Source organism: Clupea harengus, unplaced genomic scaffold (assembly GCF_900700415.2).
Source record: "Clupea harengus unplaced genomic scaffold, Ch_v2.0.2, whole genome shotgun sequence".
Lineage (NCBI taxonomy): Eukaryota > Metazoa > Chordata > Actinopteri > Clupeiformes > Clupeidae > Clupea > Clupea harengus.
This window is the reverse complement of record NW_024880369.1, coordinates 1-23,021: the sequence shown is the minus strand read 5'-3', so window position 1 is coordinate 23,021 and position 23,021 is coordinate 1. Positions and strand designations below refer to the sequence as shown.

The 23,021-nt window shown below is 41.8% G+C and overlaps 2 protein-coding genes across 3 annotated transcripts; both read left to right on the top strand.

Moving 5' to 3' along the window:
• The first annotated feature begins 4,800 nt into the window (after positions 1–4,800).
• On the top strand, positions 4,801–15,118 carry shrprbck1r (sharpin and rbck1 related). Its single transcript, XM_042706729.1, has 14 exons — positions 4,801–5,360; positions 7,022–7,196; positions 7,500–7,586; positions 7,896–8,037; positions 8,146–8,236; positions 8,414–8,738; positions 9,718–9,830; positions 10,150–10,323; positions 11,885–12,045; positions 12,363–12,474; positions 12,715–12,894; positions 12,998–13,096; positions 13,474–13,617; positions 14,245–15,118. The coding sequence occupies exons 1-14, from the start codon at positions 5,097–5,099 to the stop codon at positions 14,320–14,322; spliced, it is 2,145 nt and encodes a 714-aa protein (XP_042562663.1). The 5' UTR covers positions 4,801–5,096; the 3' UTR covers positions 14,323–15,118.
• Positions 15,119–15,232: 114 nt separating this feature from the next.
• LOC122131992 (5-oxoprolinase-like) lies at positions 15,233–22,795 on the top strand. 2 transcript variants are annotated; one of them, XM_042706731.1, is made up of 5 exons: positions 15,233–15,343; positions 16,018–16,278; positions 16,659–16,850; positions 22,090–22,204; positions 22,617–22,795. In XM_042706731.1, the coding sequence occupies exons 2-5, from the start codon at positions 16,108–16,110 to the stop codon at positions 22,778–22,780; spliced, it is 642 nt and encodes a 213-aa protein (XP_042562665.1). In that variant the 5' UTR covers positions 15,233–15,343; positions 16,018–16,107; the 3' UTR covers positions 22,781–22,795. The 2 variants fall into 2 exon arrangements, with proteins under 2 accessions (XP_042562665.1, XP_042562664.1); XM_042706730.1 differs by having other exon boundaries at positions 15,238–15,343; positions 15,978–16,278.
• Positions 22,796–23,021: the final 226 nt, after the last annotated feature.

The window sequence follows — 23,021 nt, the reverse complement described above, 5'->3', positions numbered from 1 at the left end:
CATAGTGCATATCCTGGATGTCTAGTGGGAAAGACACAGGTGTTTATCTGTCCCTCACGTGACCATTTGCTATCAAAATTAATTTGAGGATGGTACCAACACTAGTTGCCTATAAAACCATACCTCAAAAAGAGTCAAATTGTTGCATAGTGTTACTTTAAAGCAACAATCAGGAGTTTTATTCTAAAACCAGCTGGCCTCATTAGACAAAAGCCAACAGATTTGGACCCAGATCACAAACCTATAGTGAATAGCCTGTGCTGACAGTGGGAATGACAAGCATGTTAATATGTCCTCCACATGACAATATGCCATAAAAACTGAATTGAGGACGTTTATGTTAGTAAATCTAGCTACCTACAAAAACAGCAAAAGACTTTTTACTGTATAACTACATAATGTGCCTTTAAAGCGGCACTCGCACTGAGGACACTCTATACACACAGGATACTCCATTCTCATGTTCTCTTTGCCTATGTTGCTGCAGACTCCAGTCTGTCCTCCGTGATGAGGCTGCTGTTTGCAGGGAGGAGTGCACTCCAAAAGGACAGTACCCCACTGAAAATTAGTATAGCTGAAGCACAAGGATTTTGAATCTGATGAAATGATGGAGCAATAAAAACAAAGGCAACTTGGACTTTATTGGAGGTCTGATATTGTTTAATTGCAGTAAGTAATTGCAATTGCAAGTAATCAAACTGTATTTTCTGTGAACTCCTTCAAGCTAAATGCAAGAGCATTGGGAACTCAAGCGTTAAAACATGAGCAATTACCTTATTGTTAATGCATTAGTTGATCTGTTATAATAACAGTGGTTGAAGAATTATTTAGATCCTATACTTTAGTAAAAATAGTAAATGGACAAGAGGCATTCCATGAGTAGTAATAATATATACGTTATGCTGCAAAAATACTCCATGACAAATAAAAGCCCTGCATTGAAAATATATTATATATTATTTTTCAATTTTCAATATATATATATATATATAATATATAATATCTATGCATAGAAAGTAAAAGTATGTATTATCAACAAAATTATGTCAAAATGTCACTAGTAAAAGTTGTCTAAGAAAAGGGTCCCTGTGAGTGATACAATATTTTCCACTGAATTGTTGTGGAGTAAAAGCATAAAGTAGCATGAGATGGAAATACTGAACTACAAGTACCTCATCTACAGTGCAGTGCCTGAGTAAATGTACTTTTCCACCACTGCAGAATAAACATTTGAAATGTTTCATATGTGCCTTTTTATCATTAAGAAATAACTTAAACATCAAACCATTGATATCAAACCATTTTTACTATCTTATTAAGTATACAAACAATGGCCTTTCAGAATAAGGCCTCTTTAGACAAGGAATTTGCAAATGACCCAAAGAGAATCATTGTCTTTGCATGCTTTTAATAATCCATGGCAACGGATGGAATCCACCAGCCTCAACCATTGGCAACATAACAATCTGCTCACAACAGAACAGTCCATTTTTCTGTAACCAGGATACTATTGAACAGTGTCTCAGAACAGCCTTTTCTATTAGACAAGAATGTGTGTGTGTGTGTGTGTTTGGGAATGGGTTTTTGTTAAACATCTGTTTGAAAGAATGCATGTGTTTGTTTGAACAGTGTGTAGGAGTGTGAGTTGTGTCACTATATTTTGAAGTGAGAACATCCAGTGACACAAAATGCCTCTCATTTCACTGAAACTTTTTGAGTGGTGTAAGACTTTAAGGGCTTTGAGGGAACTCATCTAGTGTTTGCTGTGCACCAATAATGATCCCAGGGTCTGAGGTGTTTGAGGAAATGAGGAACATTAGGAGGTTCCTCTTTGGAGCTTTTCCAACAGTAAAAACCTTGAGACTCAACGCTCTACTGAACATAAACAAAAAACACAGTGAAATGGACCTGACCTACAATACAGTGACATGGACAAATGCACAACTTTGAAGACAAAGTAAATACATACCTAACTTATCTAGTCAGCAGAATAATGAAGGAGATTGTGACTTTGATCAAAAGTTACCAGGTCTCAACCATGTTTCTGTTTCAATGTTATTAAAATTCAACTATTAAACCACAAGTGCTGCTTGAAAATCTTTCAGATGGTGTTGGTTAACCTGTGCCCTTTTACGTGGAACCCTGCCCACCTGCTGAATTCTGCTTTGTCTGTTGTTGTGGTTTTGCTGAATGGTTGCATAAGCATGATTGTGTATTTTCCTTTTCCTTTGGAGTTTTTCTGATTCCAGTTTCTTTTATATTTGCTTTTGATAAAATAGGCCTACACAAAAACGTTATGAAGGGTTTTTTTTTGTAATACTGAAAATGATGATGCTTTTCAATGGGGTTCAATACCTTTGGAAGTGGTTGTAGTTGTATTTGATATTTACATAACATAAACAATAATTTTCTGTTAAACTCTGAAAGCAGATGACTTTGCTTCCCCCTCCAGCAGCTTTCAAAGTGAATGTAAGTGCCTTCCTCCTTCTATCTAACCTATACCTTCATTCACTTCCACGACTGTAAGCATTGTCTTATCTACACAGCCTAAAGATATATTTTTTTCTTACTGGTGCAATAACATAAACAAAGTTAACACACATGATCAAGCATAGCCAAATGTAGCATGTAATGGTCTTAAATGTTTTCATTTTTTATTTGTATTAATTTGAAATACTTACAAAAATTACAACATTTTGAAAAAATTACTTTTTGTTTAATTTTGTGATAGAGTGAGGCATGATACATGTTTTTTTTCTATCAATTTGTTTTATTTTTTAATATATTTATTTGCTTGTTTTTATTAAAATGTATAGCCTACTACAATATAGTATACACATTTAACAGTCTATTTATTGTTTGCATTATGTACAGTATTTTTTATCAAATGTTATTATCAAATTGTTTGTTTAATTATTTATTATTTTTCTGTTCAATTTAAATTTATACAGCAATATATGTACAGTAAATTAAGTATGTTCATTTTTGTGATCAAATGAGATGTAATAAAATCTATCTCACTTAGGCTACTGTATATATTTATGTCAATTCAATGTAATATGTTACATAAAGAATACCATGTAAACATTGTAAGGTGATTTTTTACAGTTAATTGTCTTTAAAATAAGGGGTAATTTGTTAAATTTGGTGCAGCCTATCCAGAGGAATTAGCAAAGTTTGAAGAAAATCTGCTGTAAACTTTGTGATATATAAACTGAAAACATAGCCACCAATACTTCCTGTCATTCAATTGTTAAGAACCTTTGCACAAAGATAAATGACAACCACATCAATAACATTAAAAAACAATTCCCATTGGTTAATGTTTGGACAATTTATTTTAAGGTATAGAAATAGAAAAAGTTTAATACTCATTTTATCTGTTGTAGTACAGCGTAACCTGTTCAGGGACTGAAATCCTATTAAAGTTATACTTCATACGGATACTCAATGTCTCTTAATGAACTGAAATATGAAAAGTATAGGAGTCATCCCCAATGCTGTCCAAATAAATCACTTGCGAAAGATAAAGTTGCCTTGTTTTCACTGCTTTTAGTCCAAAGAGGCCACTTCTATGTCCGATTTTTAAGGCACTCGTACACATAAAGGGAAGGGTATTCAGTGGGCTGCAGTACAACAACCTCACCACTAGATGCCACTAAAAATTACACAATGTATCTTTAATTCTTGCTCATACCCTCTATGTATGTCTCTTGTCTATGCGGTAGGCCTACCTCTATTTCAGAATATTGCTGTGCAAGACTATTCCGATTTATTGCTCAGATCCGATTTTTTTGTGTGGCTGTTCACATTATCTTTTAAATGTGGCCATTATCAGATTACAGTGTGAGCTGGTAATGGATCTGAACTGACCCACATGCACTAAATAACAACTATGACGTTACAGCAACACGCTGTTTTCTAAAACACAGTGAACTGAAGTAAACATGGAGGCCACTGAATTGCCTACGCATACATCTATGAGGTGATATGGTAGAGTCTTTAGCCTCATTGAATTTGACTTTAAGGGTCTTCAACTTGAGCTGATACTGCAGCCAAGTTCTTCTGTGTCCCCTTTCAGCCATTTGTTTCGTTATATCCTCAAACACAGGCCAGTTTCGATTTGACTCCCAAGGTTTTGCTTGCATAGAGCTGTCAACCCAAATACTGATGAGGTCTAACATCTCACTGTCTACCCATTGAGTACCTTTGCTGCCATCTTCCATTTTCACTTTGGGAAAATCTTTGGTGTGTCTCAGCGCCGAATTGTGACGAATGTCGATAGAGATGTACGTGCAAGTCGCATGAATTCCGATTTGACAGTTCAAACTGAATCACATTGAAAAAATCTGTATCTGATTAAACCACATAATGAAGAGGCCAAAATCAGAATTGAAAAGATCAGATTACATGTGATTTGTGCTGTTCACATTGTCATAAAAACAGATCTGAAACAGATATGAGCGAAATAATCAGATTTGGGCCATTTTCGCCTGCTGTCTGAATGTAGCCATAGTCTAATACTCCACTCTAACCTAATGCTAAATAGCCTAATTAATGAGTCTACTGCCATATTCACTATAGCCTATAATCTGTGGGAAACCATCAGGGTTGCAGATCGCACATGTTTCGAAAATAGAGAAGTATTCGCAATAGCTGCTAAATTGTCATTGTCTGTAATTACACTTAAGAAGAATAAAGATGTGGAAAGATGAAATACAATCCAGTAACTTTTTAATCGCTGATCTCATGATGACTCATCAGACACTCTGTGGCAAAATGAAGTTGGACATCCCCTCGCTGTTGCCTCTGACAGCGGACAGTGCACTTTTGCACAGTTCAAACACACGGATCCAACGTCGGAGGCGCAACGTTTCACAGGAGAGTTTACACCGCGTACACGCTTCCTGTTCTGACTACGTTGTTGTTAGCATGAAGCTAGCAAGTTGTATCTATGCATAATGATGAAACTGGGAATTATACAAGGGGGCTTTAACTAAATATTCGGCACATTGTGAGTGGCAGCACCAAGACGGAAACCATACAGGGGACGGTGTGTCTTTTGGCCGCAAACCCCGCCTGAAGACATCAGCGAAATGTCGCTGAGCTCAGGCGGGTGGACTCACACCCAAACACCAACTGCCTCCACCTCTCTTCCCGGCTATGGAGCCTCACAATCCGGTTGTAACACTGTGTTAATGTCGGTGCGGGTATCAGTATGCCACTCTGGTATACGACCGCTCTGTCTTCCAGGGGCTGGAGATGAGTCTCTTAGGCTTCAACTTAGCATGGATCCGGGGAAAGCAGGGGAATTCCGCTTGACGTTAAGGGACGCTAGCGGAACCACTGGTCGAAGTGTGGTAAGTATAAATCAAACCGCTGATATCATGTTTCGGGATTCAAAATGGGTACAAAGACTTAGTGACGAATTTTCTACATGTCAAATGTGTAAGGCTTGTTATCAATAAAGCTGTACTTCAGCTAACGATTGATAATGTAAACTGACTTGTATGTTAAAATTGAGAATGCCGTGAAGTGTACAGTTACAAGTCACGTGTTGTTATTATTATTATCAGTGTTACCAAGGCAGGCTAGTGTAGTGTAATGTAACCGACGGTGTAGGTAGCCTATAGTTTTGACTTAAGACTTATATGCAGTGTCTTGGAATCCAATTAGGCAACTGGGGCCATAGAAATAGTTGACCAAAGGTTATATAGAGACAAAATGAAATTAAGTCCCGCCCACACCAGAGGGGAAAACTTGTATTGCATGTTGATACTGCTGTATTAGATTCGATTAAATTAGATTACACTTTATTGTCATTGAGACAACGAAATGCAATACCAACTGTATTGCATGAAGGTGCCTTCTTGTCTCTTCCGTCTGGCAGCAAATAATTGTAAAATGCAGTATGGTCAGATGCACTACCAACTAAGTGAAGAACCCAGAGCTAACTTTTTATAAGCTGCCAAACTGAAAAACTGAACCTTTAAGGAGATTTAGTGCCAACTATCTGTTAAGCTAGACCTCTAGGGGGGAAATACGTGGTTTAGTGGCACACCTGGGTAAATTAGCTCAGAGTAAGTGGTAAACCTCCTAGACGAAGAGCCCTGTGGCTTTGTTTTGCTAGGAGAGTGAAGCCATAGGGCTCCTCTATTAGGAGGTCTATCACTTACTATGAGTTAACTTACCTAGGTTTGTCACTAAACCACGTACCTTGAAAACCCCTCCCAGGTTAAGCTTGGTGATGGCAGTCCTAGCTAGCTAACACAGCCAAAGCGGCCTCTTGCAAACCAGATTAAAAGTTGGAATAAGGTAAACAACTATCCCAAACAAGATCTCCTCTACTAGACCCTCTAGGACGGCTTAACATCATCCTTCAAAGCTGTGCAGTCAGAGTTGGCTGGTTTATGGTGGTACACAACTTGCACCCATCCACTAACAAAATAGTTGTGGGCAATGGGCATCCCAAAGAATGATAATTTTACATTGTGAAAGAGTGTAGATAGACTGATAATATTGAGCTGATCAATATACCTTTTCCTCTCTAGTAGTAATAAGGTGCTAAAACAATCCTTTGATATAGTGAAATTGAATGTTTTTAGCTAGCTTTAGGCATTTTGTTAGCGTTTCAGCCCTTAACTGTTATTATATTGTGGTGCCAATTTCCATTCCAGTGAGTGTGGTTTTCAGAGTGTGACAGGTGGTGCTCTGTCTCTCATGCTATCTTGTTTGTGAAAAAGAGTTTTATGATTTGAAGGTGACCCAACCATCTTCTCTTCCTAATCGAGGCTTGGCGTTCAACCATACAGATTTTTGAGAGTCTCGAAAACAACTTGCATAATAGGGGGTGGAGCATTCATCTCATGAGTTGAGAAATTCATGTTGTTCTCATATGATGGAGGGTCAAACCATAAACATCAGTTATATTGCCGAGAATTCCTGCAGTATTTTATGTAATCCAAAAGAAGGAGGAAGGCATTTGGTTAGGAGTTCACTATTTTTCTTTTCTTCCACCCAGACCATTGCAGAGTTTGACCTCAGGGCAGTCTGCTACGAGGTGAAGTCGCCACGATGTCATGAGCTGAGCCTTGCGACACCCCCACATGACCGCATCACATTTAACTTTCGCTGTGAGCGAGAGGCACAGGAGTGGGCTACGGTTGTGATGTCATCACTTAGGGAGGCACATCGAGGTCAGTTTCCATCACGTCCCATGTCCTTTGCTTCATTCTTAACAAAGCCTTTCAATCAGTCCTCTCTTAAATACCTCATATCTCTAGTTTTCAGTTGTCTGGTGGATCTCTAGTTTACTTTTCTCTGTTAGTTTTGTCTATCTTCCACTCGTCCGTGTCTTTCAGGTTTTTTGTCCACTTTCTGCTACAGTTATCGCAGCAGTCAGCTATACCCCCCCACCCCCCAAATTCCTATGTTCCCATAGTCCCTCTGCTTTTCCCCCCACTAAATGCTAACCACACTTTACCTTGCTCTTCCATTAGTGGCAGATGGCACACCTCAAAGTGACGGACAACTGGCTCCTGAGCCTCTGGAACCCAACCCAACCTCTACCTCCTTGCCCAGCACAGGTACTATTCAATTCAATTCAATTAAATTCAATTCAATTTATATAGCGCCATAACAATACAATTGTCTCTAGGCGCTTTACAGAGCCCAGAGCCTGAACCTGTGTACTAGAGTTCTCATTCACACTGACTGTTCTCTCTAACGGTTTTCTCTCACTTACACACATCTCTCAGCAATCTGTGTCACATTCCATCAAGTAAATACCACCTGTAGTATACAGAATGTATGTTTGGCAATGGGAATCTGTGCGTGTTTGCTTCGTGACGACCGTCACCTGGCTTCATTAACACTTTCACTCTGTCTCTCTTTAGAGGAGATGTGTGTGGAGTTGTCCCGTGCCATAGAGGCAGGTGATCCTCAGGCAGCCTCAGTATGTGCTGCGTCTCTGGCTCGCAAGCAGATGGCACTAAGAATCCAGCCCTCTGAGAAGAATTATGAAGATGCTGAAATAAAGTAAAGGAGAATCTACTCTCATGTGCACACACACCCTTCCATGATGTATGTGAACAAACACACGCAAGTTGTTATCCAGTTTAAGAATGTTGTGTTTTTATTCTTTAGCCTGGCAGTTGTTGTGGAGGATGCCTCCTCTTCCTGCTGCGTCACAGTGAAAGTCTTCCCCCACACCACTATTGCTGCTCTCAAACAACAGGTCAGAAAGGCCTGTCATCTTTCTTAGTATTGCAATGATGCATTACGTTGAAGTGTCATGTCTCTATACTAGTGTTAACTTTCTTTGGTGCCCCTTTTGGTATCCCTCAAAGTCACCACATTTCACTCCCTATTTGTGTGTGTCATTTGAGCTTTCGCTCTCTCCCTTCTCTCCCAGGTGTTTGTAGAGTATGGCTTCCACCCACATGTTCAGCGCTGGGTGATCAGCCAGTGCCTATGTGCCGAGCAGCGCTCGTTGGCCTCCTACGGTGTGCGTCGACACGGCGACACAGCTTTCCTGTACCTGCTCTCGGCCCAGCAGACCCACCTGAGCCGGCAGCAGTGTCAACAAGACCAGGAGAGCACCCTGCTCTCCGCAGCCACGTCCCTCACACCCATGCCCATCCCACCCGCTCCCTCAGCCTCGCCCAGCAATGGGCCCACCTCACAGCTCTGGAGGGGCTACAGCACTCTGCCCTCCAGGCTGGGCCATAACAGCGCAGGTGCGGCTCATGCACTCTTACACAGTCAGACCGAGCATGTCCCCCTCCATTTAGATTTTGATGGGTTCCTTCTGATGTAACCTAGTTTGGTACAATGCCTCTACATCTGAAGCAAACCCATGATGAGTTGTTACATGAAGTTCAAGGCCCTCACCTTCATTTTAGTGATACACAGGAAAAGATACAAAATGCAACACTACGTCTGGTCTCATAGCAGTCACAACAGTGCATTGTGGAACTTGAAGTTGTCTTCCGACATCAGCCAGCAATCTCCAATCCTGTGTCCTGCCTCATTTGCCAGTACTGTTTGTACGTGCCCCTTGTCCACTTTACTGCCCCTCTTGCACAAAAGAAAGTCTTTCTCATTAGAATGAACCTCAACTCTTTATATTTGCAAACACATACATGATTTTAGAACCTGATCATGCCTCCATGTATTGTGGAAGAAAAACCAGGACTCCTCGAGGTTGAAATAAAAATCAAGCTTTAATCCAATAATGAGCAGTAGCAAAGTATGTGAAAATACTTGAATACTGCAAAATTGTAAAACACAACAATATATACAATACATCCATGAATATGTATTAAACCTTTACAGAAAGGGGATGGTTTGATTTACCCTATGTATAATAATTAGATCTGTTGCTCTAATGTATAATAATGAAGTGCTGGTAACTCCCTTTTGTGTAAATAAGGTTCTGGTAACCTTTTGTCCGTTTGTATTTGGATCAGCGTCTCCTTCTAACAATAGATGTGCTAATTATGATTCGATGGCCGTTTGGTTAAGATGGTTTCCGGTAAGCCTCCTCCTGTACTCATTCTATAACTCATGGCTGTTGCTGTAGGTGTTAAAGCGGCGTCAGGTTGTGGAGAAGTGATGTTTAATTAGATCACTCAAATCAGACTTTGTTTCTGCTATTCTGCTATTCAGGAGGGGTTGTATCAATTTCTCAATTTCTTGTCTTTGTTGATCTTGTAGGTAGCACAGCAGCAAATACAGAGAGATTAGGCATTGGTGAGATCCGGGACCTCATCAACCTGGAGATGCCACAGCTTAATGACGCCCTCGTGTCCAACAAAACCAACACACAGGTACCCACAATAGTGTCCACCTGTTTCAGTCAGTTTGCAAAGAAAAATACCAAATGATAACCACATTGAAAGCACTTTCAGTAGTTCAGCAGTGCAAATATGGATTCATATTTTGTTCCATAGGAACAGGTTGTACTCCTCTGGTGTATCTTACCATTAACAGTATATGGTATTCCAGATCTCTTTAGAATGGGGATCTGTCATACCTGTATATCATTACACCATACTCCGATGTATGACCCCACCCCCAACACCATGTGATGTGATTTGTATTACCTATTTGGTCTAAATTTACATTTACCTACGTATCTGTGTGTAGGTGGGCTGGGCCTGTCCCTCTTGCACGTTCATTAATAAGCCCACTCGTCCTGGCTGTGAGATCTGCAGCACTGACCGGCCAGAGAGCTACACCATCCCTGGAGGCTACAGGCCAGACCCTGTGGAGCTCCGCCGCATCCAGCAGGAGAAAGAGGCTGTCAGACAATACCAGCAGGTTGGACACACACACACAGACACGCGGAAACACACAGACAGACAGACAGACAGACAGACAGACAGACAGACAGACAGACAGACAGACAGACAGACAGACAGAAACACACACATACACACACACACTGAACCCTAAAAGTCATAAATTCTGCTCCTTCCCTCAATCATTGTATTGTCAGCATTTACTATAATCCGTGCATGCTGCTGATGTGAGGTTGGCCCAGTGATCCCTCTGTGATATCTGAAACTTGATTATAGCCCGTTTATAGTATAGAATAGTATTGGTAAACACAGGTCATTCAACATGGACATCAACAGAGGCCAGTGTGGGGCGCGATAGGCGGAGAGATCAGGCTGTTTGTTATGGGCTTTAGCAGTGGTGGGGGGAGTGGGTTCCACAGGCTGACTCTCTTCTCTTTTGTCTCTTTGTCTTTTAAAGGAGAAAGGGAGAAGAGAGGAGCTCAGGGCCGCTGCTGAACCCAACAACCCACTACTGCCCAACCTCGACCAGGACTACTGACACACACACACACACACACACACACACACACACGCACACACATGACTCGATACTGCTCCACTAGGACTACTCACAGAATCACACATTATACCAACAAACATACTGTACACAGCAACCAACCACTTCTACAACTCAACAGGATTACTGCAACACTTACATAGACAACCTCAAGGTGCTCAATTTGCTATTCAGACATTACGGGTCCTGCCGTTGACCTCCGTTGACTCAACTTCCCTGTTGGACATTTTCGAGAGCTCAGACAGACACTACCGTTAACTTTTGGGCGGCTTTAGAAGCAAAGCGATCTGTATAGCTCTCAAAGCTGGATTTCATTTTTTATGGAAGTGTTGATTAGTGTATAGAGACTGTAAATGTGTGTATATAGACCGGGATTAGGGGAGTGTTGAGTGTTACATATTATTGTACAAATGGAATGTTAAAAAAAAAAGAAGAAAAAAAAAACTGACGTTTTTTTTACTTCCACAGTGTGGTGACTTGAGTCCCATCCATTTAAATTTTAGATGAGATTCGGGAAAAGTATGCAGTATATAAAGAAAGCTCTGACATCCATTATGTGAACAAGAAATAGATACTTGCAAGAGTGGGTTAATCTGGGATATGAGTATGTAAGAAAGTCTTTGATTTAATCTCATTAGCACTGCTGGGCTTGGCATGACATGTTGATATATTTTAAGGAATTTTAAAATTGGTTTGAAATCATATGGCATACTAATTGCCCTGACACATAACATATTCCTGAATGTACTTGACGGCAGGTGATTTACCATGTTATTAAGTTACACATGTAATCTGTACCATACATCAAATAAAATTGTTGTGTTGAAAATATTTAGTTGTGTTTTAGCACAAAATCTTGGTTGGTGCACAATGGTTGTGTACATTCTGGTCTTATTTTGTCACCGTGTATGTCTTTGAAACTGTGTGGGTGTGGGTGGGTGTGTGTGTCTGTGCGCGTGTGTGTGTGTGTGTGTGTGTGTGTGGTGTGTGTGTGTGTGTGTGTATATTGTATCCTTATTGCCAGGCCAGGGAGGCAGAGCGCAGGGAGAATTTTGCCCGCTTGGTGCAGATGGACGGCCAGGGCCTGGTGCCAAACCCAGACAGTGTGGACTGCAGGATCTGTTACCAGGAGCTGCAGCCAGGGGAGGGGGTGCTGCTGAGAGAGTGTCTGCACTGCTTTTGCAAGTGAGAAACCGATGGATAGACACGGGGAAAGAATGCACAGTTTCTAGTTCTACAAATGCAAATATGTTTATGTTTATTAAGGATCCCCATTAGTCTACACCATAGTGGAGACTATTCTTCCTGGGGTACAAATATCTGTTGTGCATGGCCATAGCTAAGTGTGCTGTGAAGGCAAACAAAGTTGACAACTGGAAATGTACTTAATCTTTAGTTTGATGACATGGGAATCATTTATACAATTAGCAGTCTTTGGCATAAATATGTGGTTGAACTGAATTGAATTGAATGAATAGGTATCTTGTCATTTCCTTTGGCAGAGATTGTCTGCGCTCAGTGATCAAGATGTCCGAGGATCCCCAGGTTGCATGCCCATACCGTGACGATTTGTATGCCTGTAACTGCACTCTACAGGAGAGAGAAATACGAGCGGTGAGGGTTCTTTTAACACAATCATCACTGTAAGACAACATGCAATTTCAACTCAACTTCTCTCGTGTAAAGTATTTCAAACTTTAAAAAGAAATTTGATACATAACTGTCAATGAGCCTCATAAAATGACTGATAGCTACACCACATTATCATCATTGTCCTCTATCTTTCTCTCTGTCTTTCTCTCTCTCTCTCTCTCTCTCTCTCTCTCTCTCACACTGTTTTTCTCTGCCTGTCAGCTGGTGTCAGTAGAGGAGTATGAGCAGTGGTTGCAGAGGGGTCTCTCTGTGGCGGAGTCACGCTGTGAGGGTAGCTATCACTGTGCCACGCCTGACTGCCTGGGCTGGTGTGTGTATGAGGACACTGTCAATACTTTCCACTGCCCTGTGTGCAAAAAGCACAACTGCCTCCTCTGCAAGGTAGGCTTGGAAGTAAAAGAGCACACTAACAAAACGTTCGGGCTTTTTGTACACCGGTCATGATGTTGCCTTTAATCCCTCCCTCTCTCCCCTACTCCTTCAGGCTATTCATGAAGGGATGAACTGTAAGCAGTACCAGGATGATCTGGCGGCCCGGGCCATTAATGATACTGCAGCACGAAGGACAAGAGACCTTCTGAAGGTTGGCCACTCTTTCTCGGTCTCTATCTCATTCGAATGAGTAAATAGTTAGAAACAAAACTATGGTACAAACTGCTTATTGCATCATACACTGTTTTAGTCACATAAGGTAGGCATAACCACTGTTTTAGTGACATAGTGTAGATGTAACCGTTGTAACCAGCTAACCATTTAAATGTTAGAAACACAGGGGCAAAATTTGAAAGCAGGTTGTAGTTTCACTTATTCACCAACAGGGTATGCTAATGAACCAAACAAAGTAATCTGACCACATACAACATGCAGACACTAGAGACAATCCCCAATACATTAGATTAGCAATTTATATCTGCGTATGAATGAATATGTTGACTCGTATTGTGATTTCTCTCCACACAGACTCTTGTCCGGTCTGGTGAGGCCATGCACTGTCCTCAGTGTGGCATCATAGTGCAGAAGAAAGAAGGCTGCGATTGGCTGCGCTGCACCGTTTGTCACACAGAGATCTGTTGGGTCACCAGGGGCCCACGATGGGGACCTGGGGTAAGAAAGAGGGATGTGTGTGTGTGTGTGTGTGTGTGTGTGTGTGTGTGTGTGTGTGTGTGTGTGTGTGTGTGTGTGTGTGTGTGTGTGTCTCTCTGTCTGTGTGTGTGTGTGTCTCTCTGTCTGTGTGTCTCTGTCTGTGTGTATCTCTCTGTGTGTATCTCTCTGTGTGTGTCTCTCTCTGTGTCTGTGTGTGTGTGTGTGTGTGTGTGTGTGTGTGTGTGTGTGTGTGTGTGTGTGTGTGTGTGTGTGTGTGTGTGTGTGTGTGTGTGTGTGTGTGTGTGTGTGTGTGTGTGTGTTCTGATTAGGAAGCAGTCTAAAGTGTCATGGTACATGTTTAATTGTTTAAAGATGCCTGAGACAAAGGAAAAAGATGCACAGGAGAATTGTGGAACTTTGTCATTAGAGTTGTATTTTTGAACACCATTTTAAATGCCAAGGTATCCCTGATAACCTGGGTAGGGAAAAAGTAGTTTAAAAAAAGAAATTGACACACAAGACAAGAAGAACAACACATCAGTAAGGAGGGAGAAGTGTAATCTGTGAACATTTTAAAAGCGTTGAAGAATGTGAAAAATGTCTTAGATGTGCCTATACAACTAACCTGTGAATCATGTCTCTCTCTAGGGCCCTGGGGACACCAGTGGGGGATGTCGCTGCAACGCTAAACAACGCTGCCATCCCAAGTGTCAGAATTGCCACTGAGTGCCATGCCACTGGGATAAGCCAAAGCTCACAATTAGTATTACTACCAAAACCAGACAGATGTTGTATACATGAAGACTGTACTGACTGCACTTGTGCAGCCATATCTCTGCTGTTTTCATCTGTTAATTCTTCTAAAAAAAAGAGCCATGTCGTTACTGATCTGTTACAATAAGTGTCCTTGCTAACCCCTGCTATGAGCTTGGGTTTTTAAGGCAGCACATTGCACAACAAACTCGCCCAGAGATGCATGCCTCCATTATGCACACATGGTTGCACCCCTGGGTTTTTAATCAACAAAGTAACTTAATTGATTTTCAATCGAAAGTCTTCTCATATGTCCACACTTTTTCTGACAAACAGAGGATCTTTCATCATTAAGCATGTGGAGCACTGTTGTAGTCCAGACTGTTCAATGGTCCTTCACCTTGTTTTTAGACCTAATCTTAAGGGTTGCATTTTTTCAGTGAATTAGTATGCAGCGAGTGAATGAGTGTTGTGTGTGAATGACTGACTGTTTTGCCCTGTGTTTTACGAAAGCCTGTTTGAATAAAATCAAAGAGTGTGCCATGAAAGGATCAGGTTTTTTTGCGTACAGTCAGGCTTTAGATGAGTTCCTCAGGGCTGACTGATAACTTTACCAGCGTGCCTTAATATTTACAGGTCAGTGTGGTGTATTGGTGGCGGCTAACTTTATATTTCATTTAATAATATATGCATCTATTTAAATATCTACAACATTTACCAGACTGTATTCACGTAAAATTGCAATAAACTGTTACTGCCACTCTAAAAACGTTGTGTTATTCATTTGTTGTTGATTTAGTAGGTCTCTTTTCATAGAGCACATATTTAAAATATCTCGAACACATGTCAGGTACCGCCCACCAAGTAGGGGGGTGGAGTAAGGTTTTCAGCAAATTGGAGTACACGGTCCTTCAGGGCTGGGTGAGTGGACGGCCGCGCTTTTCCGACGTGAGGTTCAACTGTAGCGTGCTCTAGCGGTGCAGGTTACTACAATGTAAGTAATCAGTTGTGTTTAGATGATTTTGAGATTGATATACGTGTTTTTGCATGAATCATTTGAGATCGACGCAGACAGCTGCAAGGTTCAGTTGGTGATTGGAAATACTGCTAATTAGCTTGCCGTGTTTCTTACGATACATAAGGCAATGCACGATGTGCTCCCAATTGAACAGCTCTTTAGCGCTTTAGGAATCGACTGGTTCCATCGTAGTAGGCTACTCATTGATTTAATTGGACTCGGACTGTAACTAGTTCACTCTGACATCGAGCAAAAAAGGGATTTGATGAGACCGTAAACTATAAACTGCAATAGCACTAGTGTAATCTCAGTAAATCAGGTGGCAGTGAGCACCAGCTTGATATTCACTTACATTTCTATTCATAAAATCTGAATAAAACGGGTCACAACCGAGCTTATAGGGTACTGATTTACAGAACCATCAAGGTACACGCAATGTGCTGCTTTCTGTGGATGTTTCTGTGAGGGTTTTCATAGCGTCTCCTGTGCAAATGGAGTGGTTAAGAGAGATGTACAGCTATGCTTAAATGTCCAAAGTTTAATGCATTGTTTATTGCTGTCTTTTGGTAGGGAGTATATTAATGTAATGGCCTTTTTTTTTTTTTTACAGATCAGCAACAAAAATTGTGTTTTTTGGTACACCTTTTCAGATCTGTAGATCTAGCCCAAAGGAGGATTTCAAAAGTTTGGCATCCTGTTCCCCGTGTCCTGCACCCTCTTGCACAATTGCCCGTCCCGAGATGGCAGAGACTCATGGGAAGTTCGACTTTGCCATTGACCGTGGAGGCACATTCACAGATGTATTTGCTCACTTGCCAGACGGAAGGGAGAGGGTCCTCAAACTACTGTCTCACGACCCGCAGAACTACAAAGATGCCCCCACCGAAGGCATCCGCCGAGTCCTGGAACAGGTGAGAATGGAGCGAGTGATCAAAGGTGTGGAGGTGAAAAAAATACAAAGGGAGTGTGAGAGAAAAAATGAAATGCTGGTGAATACTTAGTGAGGGGGGGTGATTGACAGACTAAAAACTGAAGGGATGTTGGTGAAAGGCCGACCTAAGATGAATTTTGACAGGTAAGCATCAGATATCAGATCATGGCAGTACTCATTCAGAGATTGTGGTGGTGTTGCCGTCTGTTTGTGTGCTGTGTGTGTATGTGAGACAGACAGAGGGAGAGAGAGATTAGATGTGTGCGCATGCTTGCGCTTATCCTCTTAACCCCCCCCCACACACACACACACACACACACACACACTCACTCTCTGACACTTTGCTGCATTATTTAACAGGCGACAGGGCGGGATTTTCCCAGAGACCAGCCTGTCGATACCTCCTTGATTGGTTGGATCAGGATGGGAACTACCGTGGCGACCAATGCGCTGCTGGAAAGGCAGGGGGAGAGGACGGCTCTGCTGGTGACGCGGGGGTTCCGGGATCTTCTGCACATCGGCACACAGGCTCGGCCAGGACTGTTTGATCTGGTGAGTTACAGGCGTGCCAAATCAGGGAGGGAGGGGAAAAATGGACGGAGGGGGGTGAGAAGGGGATCGTGGCACAAAAGTTAAGAGCTGCCAAAACTGAGCTCATCTGCCAGCACACAGTGGAGAACTCAAAAGACTTTTTGTCTGAAAAGAAGCGTCCTCTCCTTCTATGGTCCCATTGTATGGTAACCTCTGGAGACTGATACTGACACTAATAGCCTAAGTATACGCCAAACCGTCTGAGTTTGCACAATGCGGATGCGTACATGCGCATGTGTGTCTCCAAAGTATACTAGTTTTGCTGCTGCAGACACGTCTCTCAGTGCACAAGCTCAATCACAGTGTTTGAAATAATATGTCTACGTCATGTCAATCTACAGCAAAGACTGTTATTTGTTATAGGTGTATAGTTTTTTCTACCTACCATAAAATGCCGTTGCTGGAATCCAGTGTTATAGTCGAGTGACTAAACCGACTCAGAATCAGAATCAGAATCAGAATTGTTTACACCTACCTGGAATTTGCTTTGGTATATAGGTGCATACAATAAACATAAAACATAAAAACACAAAAAGTACTACACATAAGAAAAAACAATATATAAAATAAAATATATAAAAGATATATAAAAATTAAAGTAAAAAGTCAAATGCAAAATGCAAAACAGGAGTGCAATGTGTAATGTGCAATATGCAATGTGCAATGTAATGTGTGCTAATGTAAAACAGACTTGAGGCGTGGGGGCGGGATAAGAGTCCAAGTCAGCTGGGGATCCCGGGCCTTGTTGAGTTTAGTCTAGTCTCCAGTGCTCAAGTCAACCAAACTCTCATTTTATCAGCGGTTCTCCAGTAGTTTTATTCCCAGGGAGCAAACATACTAATGAAAATGTGCATCTGTACTGTAAGTCACTTTGGGTGAATGCATCTGCCAAATCAATAAATACCGCAAATGAATAATTGTTTTTCTTGACCCTGAGGCAGTGCTTTAAAACTTGCATGCACTTGCACCGTCAACTCGCACGGCGTGCACGGCGACATAAAATTCGGGTGCTGCACTGACAGTCTGCGAGGACCGTCCGTGATTAAATGCCCATCGTGCACGGACCTAAACGTACCCGTGTCCACGGTAATATACTTAAGACTTGACCCTCAAACTAATGCACTTCCACTTCACTGTAGCACAGCAGCGTGTGGCAATGATTACTTGTCTCTCACAAACTGGCCGTGGACATGGGAGCAGTGAATGTTTTCAGAGAGCACATTCCAAGTTAGTCATTAATACATGCTGTGTATGAATGACTGTTTTTTTCTTAATCTTTACAAGCACAGATTCAGCACCATTGTAGGGAGTTGAAACTGAGGTGTCCAAGAGTAAAAACATGAAGACCGGGTTGTACTAGTTCATGTACATGAAAATAATGGCAATAATGTATTTTCAATTTGATAGTATTAAGAAATGGGATGGGTCATGACTACTCTAGAGCACATTCCACGTTGGTCATTGATAAATGCTGTGCTCATTCATTGAAGTCAATGAACTCGAGATGAGTGTGTATGTACATAACAAAACAAAATACAGATCTAGGCTCAACATTGAGAGTGACGTGTGAGTGGCTATATCCAACCTGCAAACCTGATTTGTGAAGCTACGTGCAGCTGACCAGGCTCACTCCAGCCACGGAGTACTGATCACCACGGAGTACTGATCACCATGGAGACGGAGTACTGATCACCACGGAGTACTAATCACCACGGAGACGGAGTACTGATCACCACGGAGTACTAATCACCATAGAGCAGGGGTTCTCAAACTTTTGCAAGCTGGGCCCCCCCAAAGCTGGTTAGGGGTAGTTGGGGCCCCCCCAGCGCGCGGCCCGCCGCCACCACCCTCAACTACACCACCATATATAGATAGATAGATAGATAGATAGATAGCATATTGTTATTGATAGGCCTGACATGCCAAGGTTAGGCTATTGTTAGGCCCATACAGAAAATTATTATAACTATTTATTATTATTTTTATTATTATTATTATTATCAGTAATAGTAGGCCTATTAGTAGGCTATTCATTATTATCACCATCATTATGTTATTATTATTATAATTAATGATTATCGACCAATTATTATTATTGTATACTGTTATTATTATGGGCCTCTTGTGATCTTTACAAAAAAAATCCTACAGGTCTGTCAATGAGACATGAGACATGAGCCTGCTTTGCACTGCAAAGGTTCTCAAATCTTGGGGCAATGTTTGACAAACATATCCTCAGGTCATCCTCGATCTGTCCGCGGTTGCGGTATTTAGTTTTGAGCGCAGTCAGTCTTGAAAAGCCTGCCTGGCACAAATATGTCGACGCGAAAAGGAGGCGCATTTTTAAGGCTATGTCGCAAAGCTGATCATTGCTATCCAGAATGACGAAATAGGGGAGATGCTTAAGTCTACTGTCACTCTTCAGCTGCTCTTTCATGTCTATTGACAGCTCGTCTGCTGAGCAGAGAAATGGATCCCGAACTTAGGCGAATGAACGGTAGTCCTCTTTGAAATAGGACCCAAACTGATTTCTGATATTCGGGGTGATACAATGTCATTTGACATAAGTATTGCGCTGAGTTTAGCTCCTATTCTACACGTCTTGCGCGGCCGGCAAAATCCGTGTTTCGGCAATTGTATGGGGTTGGCCAAGCTTAGCAATTCTATGAGCAACTACATAAGATGCCTCCAGACACTGCTTGGAGATGGTGGTTCGTTGTTGCTGGAGGCCATCACGTTCATGTTTAAAGAAGTCCACAGGCTTCTCTTTCTGACTTTTACGAATCAGAAACGTGTCCATAGTTGTGTTTGTTTGCTGATACAGTGTGTGTGAAGTTAATAAGGTTCTAATTTCAACGTCGTGTTCTTGTATGTGTGGTTGTGAACGACATGGATAAGGATAAGGCTGTGCTAGGCAATGATTCCAAACAAAACTAACTGTACACAATGTAGACAGGGACAGCACAAAATAGTATTCAAGTGCTGGTGTTTTATTTGTTGCAACACGGTGGATGATACAAAAATGTAAAGGTAGGTGTTAAGGAGAAAAGGGCTAGCTGCAGTTGGAAAAAGGTAGCTAGCTAGGCTAGCTCTCGGGGCTACGAGCTTTTTCAAAAGACTGGAGCAAATTACTCCTTAGAATAGGCTACGAATAGACCTACTGCAAGCGCAGTAAGGTATTACTAAGGAAGGAGTGAGTCTTTAAAAAGACTGTTTATAAAGCAATGAATATCTGAATGATACAGGAAACAAGAGAAATTGAACAAACTGCAGAGTCGTCTCAGGGTGAGCGCTTACCAATGCCTGCGGTTTTTTTTTATACTCGGAAACTTAGGTGCAACTCGCGTTCAAATGATAAAACTCCGTTTTGATTGGTGGATCAGGAGCAAAACCGTATTTGATTTGTTTGGGTCAGTCCAGCCCCTTGCATTTCGCCACTGAGGGAGCTTTCACTAACCAGTGACAGGTCGGACTTAGTTTTTTTTTTTTTTTCCGTCTGTGACATCGCGCCCCCCCTGGAGAGTGTTCGCGCCCCCCCAGGGGGGCGCGCCCCCCACTTTGAGAACCACTGCATAGAGTACTGATCACCACGGAGTACTGATCACCATAGAGTACTGATCACCACGGAGACGGAGTACTGATCACCACGGAGTACTGATCACCATGGAGTACTGATCACCACGGAGTACTGATCACCATGGAGACGGAGTACTGATCACCACGGAGTACTGATCACCATAGAGTACTGATCACCCTTGCTGTGGTTTTTCACTGGCAGGGCACTTTGTTTCCTTTAACTTCAGATTCAAAAATGACCAGGTGGATGGGATGGGGACACATTATGTGAGAAATATAGGCTACAATTAAAACATAAAAAAGAGAAGTTAAAAGAAATGTTTTACAATAGTTTAAATAAATGAAATTAAAGAAAATATTTACTGATAAAATATTTTGGCTTCAGTTCAAGTGATTGATGAAATGAAATGTAATATGTGAATGTCTCAGATCCCGTCCACACAACGGAGTGTTTTGAAAACAATGATTCTCCTTTGTTTTCAAATGGTTTCGCATTCATGTAACTTAAGATGCACTTCTGTGCAATTGGTTATGCTGAAGGGGTTGTAAGTAGATGCCTCAATCTGGATTGGGCTTTTACTGTTCTCCTTTTCTGTTACTTAGTATTAGTTACAGTCCAACTGTGTGTCTCTTTGTGTGTACTCTGTGTGTGTGTCTCTGTGTGTGTACTCTGTGGACACACTGCTGGATTGACCATCCTGCTGAGAGCCCAGTCGCTTACATTAGTAAATCAAGTCCAGATCATCTGTGTTTCCTGATCTCTCTCTCTCTCTCTCTCTCTCTCTCTCTCTCTCTTTCTCTCTTTCTCTCTTTCTCTTATCTCTCTCTCTCTCTCACACACACACACACACACACTCAAAGATTATGTACAGTCATGAACATGTACGAATTAGGCCAAGTGGACATTAAACATGTCACTACTGGTTTGCCCAAGGCTCTTCCCATAGAGGAAATAAATGCAGACCGATCAGACAAATACTGCCAGTCCACACACACATTCAGAGTGTTTGAATGTGTGATGGTGATGTTGTGTCAGACTGATTATTTATTTAGAATTTAGATCTAGTTACTCAGAAAAGTCTCCTTATAAAAACGTTAACATCCAGGACTAAGACATTTCCAAAGCCATTGCATAAGGGTCAACGTGGATACTATCCATCTGATAGTGAAAATCTTTGTTATCTTGCCAGTACAGTGGCTAGCAAACATGATATCCTACACACTCAGCTTGAGTGTCCCCCAATGTTGCCACTAACCTCTTGTCCCTTCTTTTGTGTTATGGAATTGGCTTGGATTGAATCTCTTGTAACCTCAGATAAGAATGCCATTTGCTTTTTCAGTCAATGAATAAGTAGGTGGGCCCAAGGACTACAGATAAAATCCTTATTCTTCAAGAGCACTATTGCAACTTAACTAATTTGGTTAGAGGGCATGTATAACTCATTCACGGAATTCATTCACAAATTAGATCTGGTTTATCTTTGAGGAAAATCGGACAAACAAAGTGATAGATCACAAAAAAAGCTGCTGTATTGATGTTACGGTTCCTAAAAGTTACCAAACAAACCTGTAACGTGAAGTCTGTGTGTCGTTAATGAACCTGTTTCTGTCAAATGTTCCATAGGAGATATCTATGCCGGAAGTGCTGTATGAAGAGGTAATTGAGGTGGACGAGCGTGTTGTCCTGAAGCGAGATGGCTGCCAGCTGCCCAGGAAGGAGTCGAAACGTACTGTCACTGGTAAGTCATAGCACTCCATGAATTTCAATGGCAGACTTCTGCCAAACGTTTTGAATATTCTTACTCAAACAACACCTTTTAAAATGCAACACTGAAAACTCAGTTCAGCCTTGGCACTCATTGCCTGTGGCTAATCATGTCAACATATCGGGGCAATGTTGGCTCCTGGTTTCAAACCACAGAAGGATTAGTGGTTTGAATCACTTGACTGTTAAGATAAACGATGGAATGAAGCCATCAGCTGAGCGCCGATGACACCATTTCTCTGGTCTGCCCCTGCGTGAGCTTTGAATCCACATGTACTGCCTAGTGTTCCTGTGCTCAGAAGCATTACTTAGCTTTTTTCTTACTTCTGCTTTTCACCTCTTTTCTGCTTCTCTCTTTGCACTCCCTCTATCTTTCTGTCTCTCAGGCAGCACAGGGGACAGTCTGGAGGTGTGGCGTGAGCTGGACACGCAGCAGGTGGAAAAGGACCTGAAGGGGGTTTTGGCCCGTGGCATCACCAGCCTGGCTGTGCTGCTGCTGCACTCATACACGTACGTACGTGGAGCCAGAGATGAGACTGAGCTCTCATAATCACATTTCAGCATCATACATCATTGCAGGACATTGTTAACGTTATTATATTGTTAAAGACTACAGAGTTCATTGCATGCAAGGTCTAAAGAGAAATGTATGGAATCAGATAGAACTGCTGGGTAGTATGGGTTTCTTTGGGATTGAACAGTCCACATTCCTCTGGAGCTCAGCGAGGCCCATGTGTTTACAGTTCCATGTGAACTCCAGAGCTGGAGTGATGGCCCATGTGTGCTGTGGG

What these genes read in the sequence shown, in the direction of transcription:
- shrprbck1r (XM_042706729.1), top strand. Translation starts at nt 5,097, where the DNA reads ATGTCGCTGAGCTCAGGCGGGTGGACTCACACCCAAACACCAACTGCC. An exon ending in TACCTCCTTGCCCAGCACAG is followed by an intron (nt 7,587 to 7,895) that starts GTACTATTCAAT and finishes GTCTCTCTTTAG; the next exon opens with AGGAGATGTGTGTGGAGTTG. An exon ending in TGTCTGCACTGCTTTTGCAA is followed by an intron (nt 12,046 to 12,362) that starts GTGAGAAACCGA and finishes TTCCTTTGGCAG; the next exon opens with AGATTGTCTGCGCTCAGTGA.
- LOC122131992 (XM_042706731.1), top strand. Translation starts at nt 16,108, where the DNA reads ATGGCAGAGACTCATGGGAAGTTCGACTTTGCCATTGACCGTGGAGGC. An exon ending in TCCGCCGAGTCCTGGAACAG is followed by an intron (nt 16,279 to 16,658) that starts GTGAGAATGGAG and finishes ATTATTTAACAG; the next exon opens with GCGACAGGGCGGGATTTTCC. An exon ending in GTCGAAACGTACTGTCACTG is followed by an intron (nt 22,205 to 22,616) that starts GTAAGTCATAGC and finishes TCTGTCTCTCAG; the next exon opens with GCAGCACAGGGGACAGTCTG.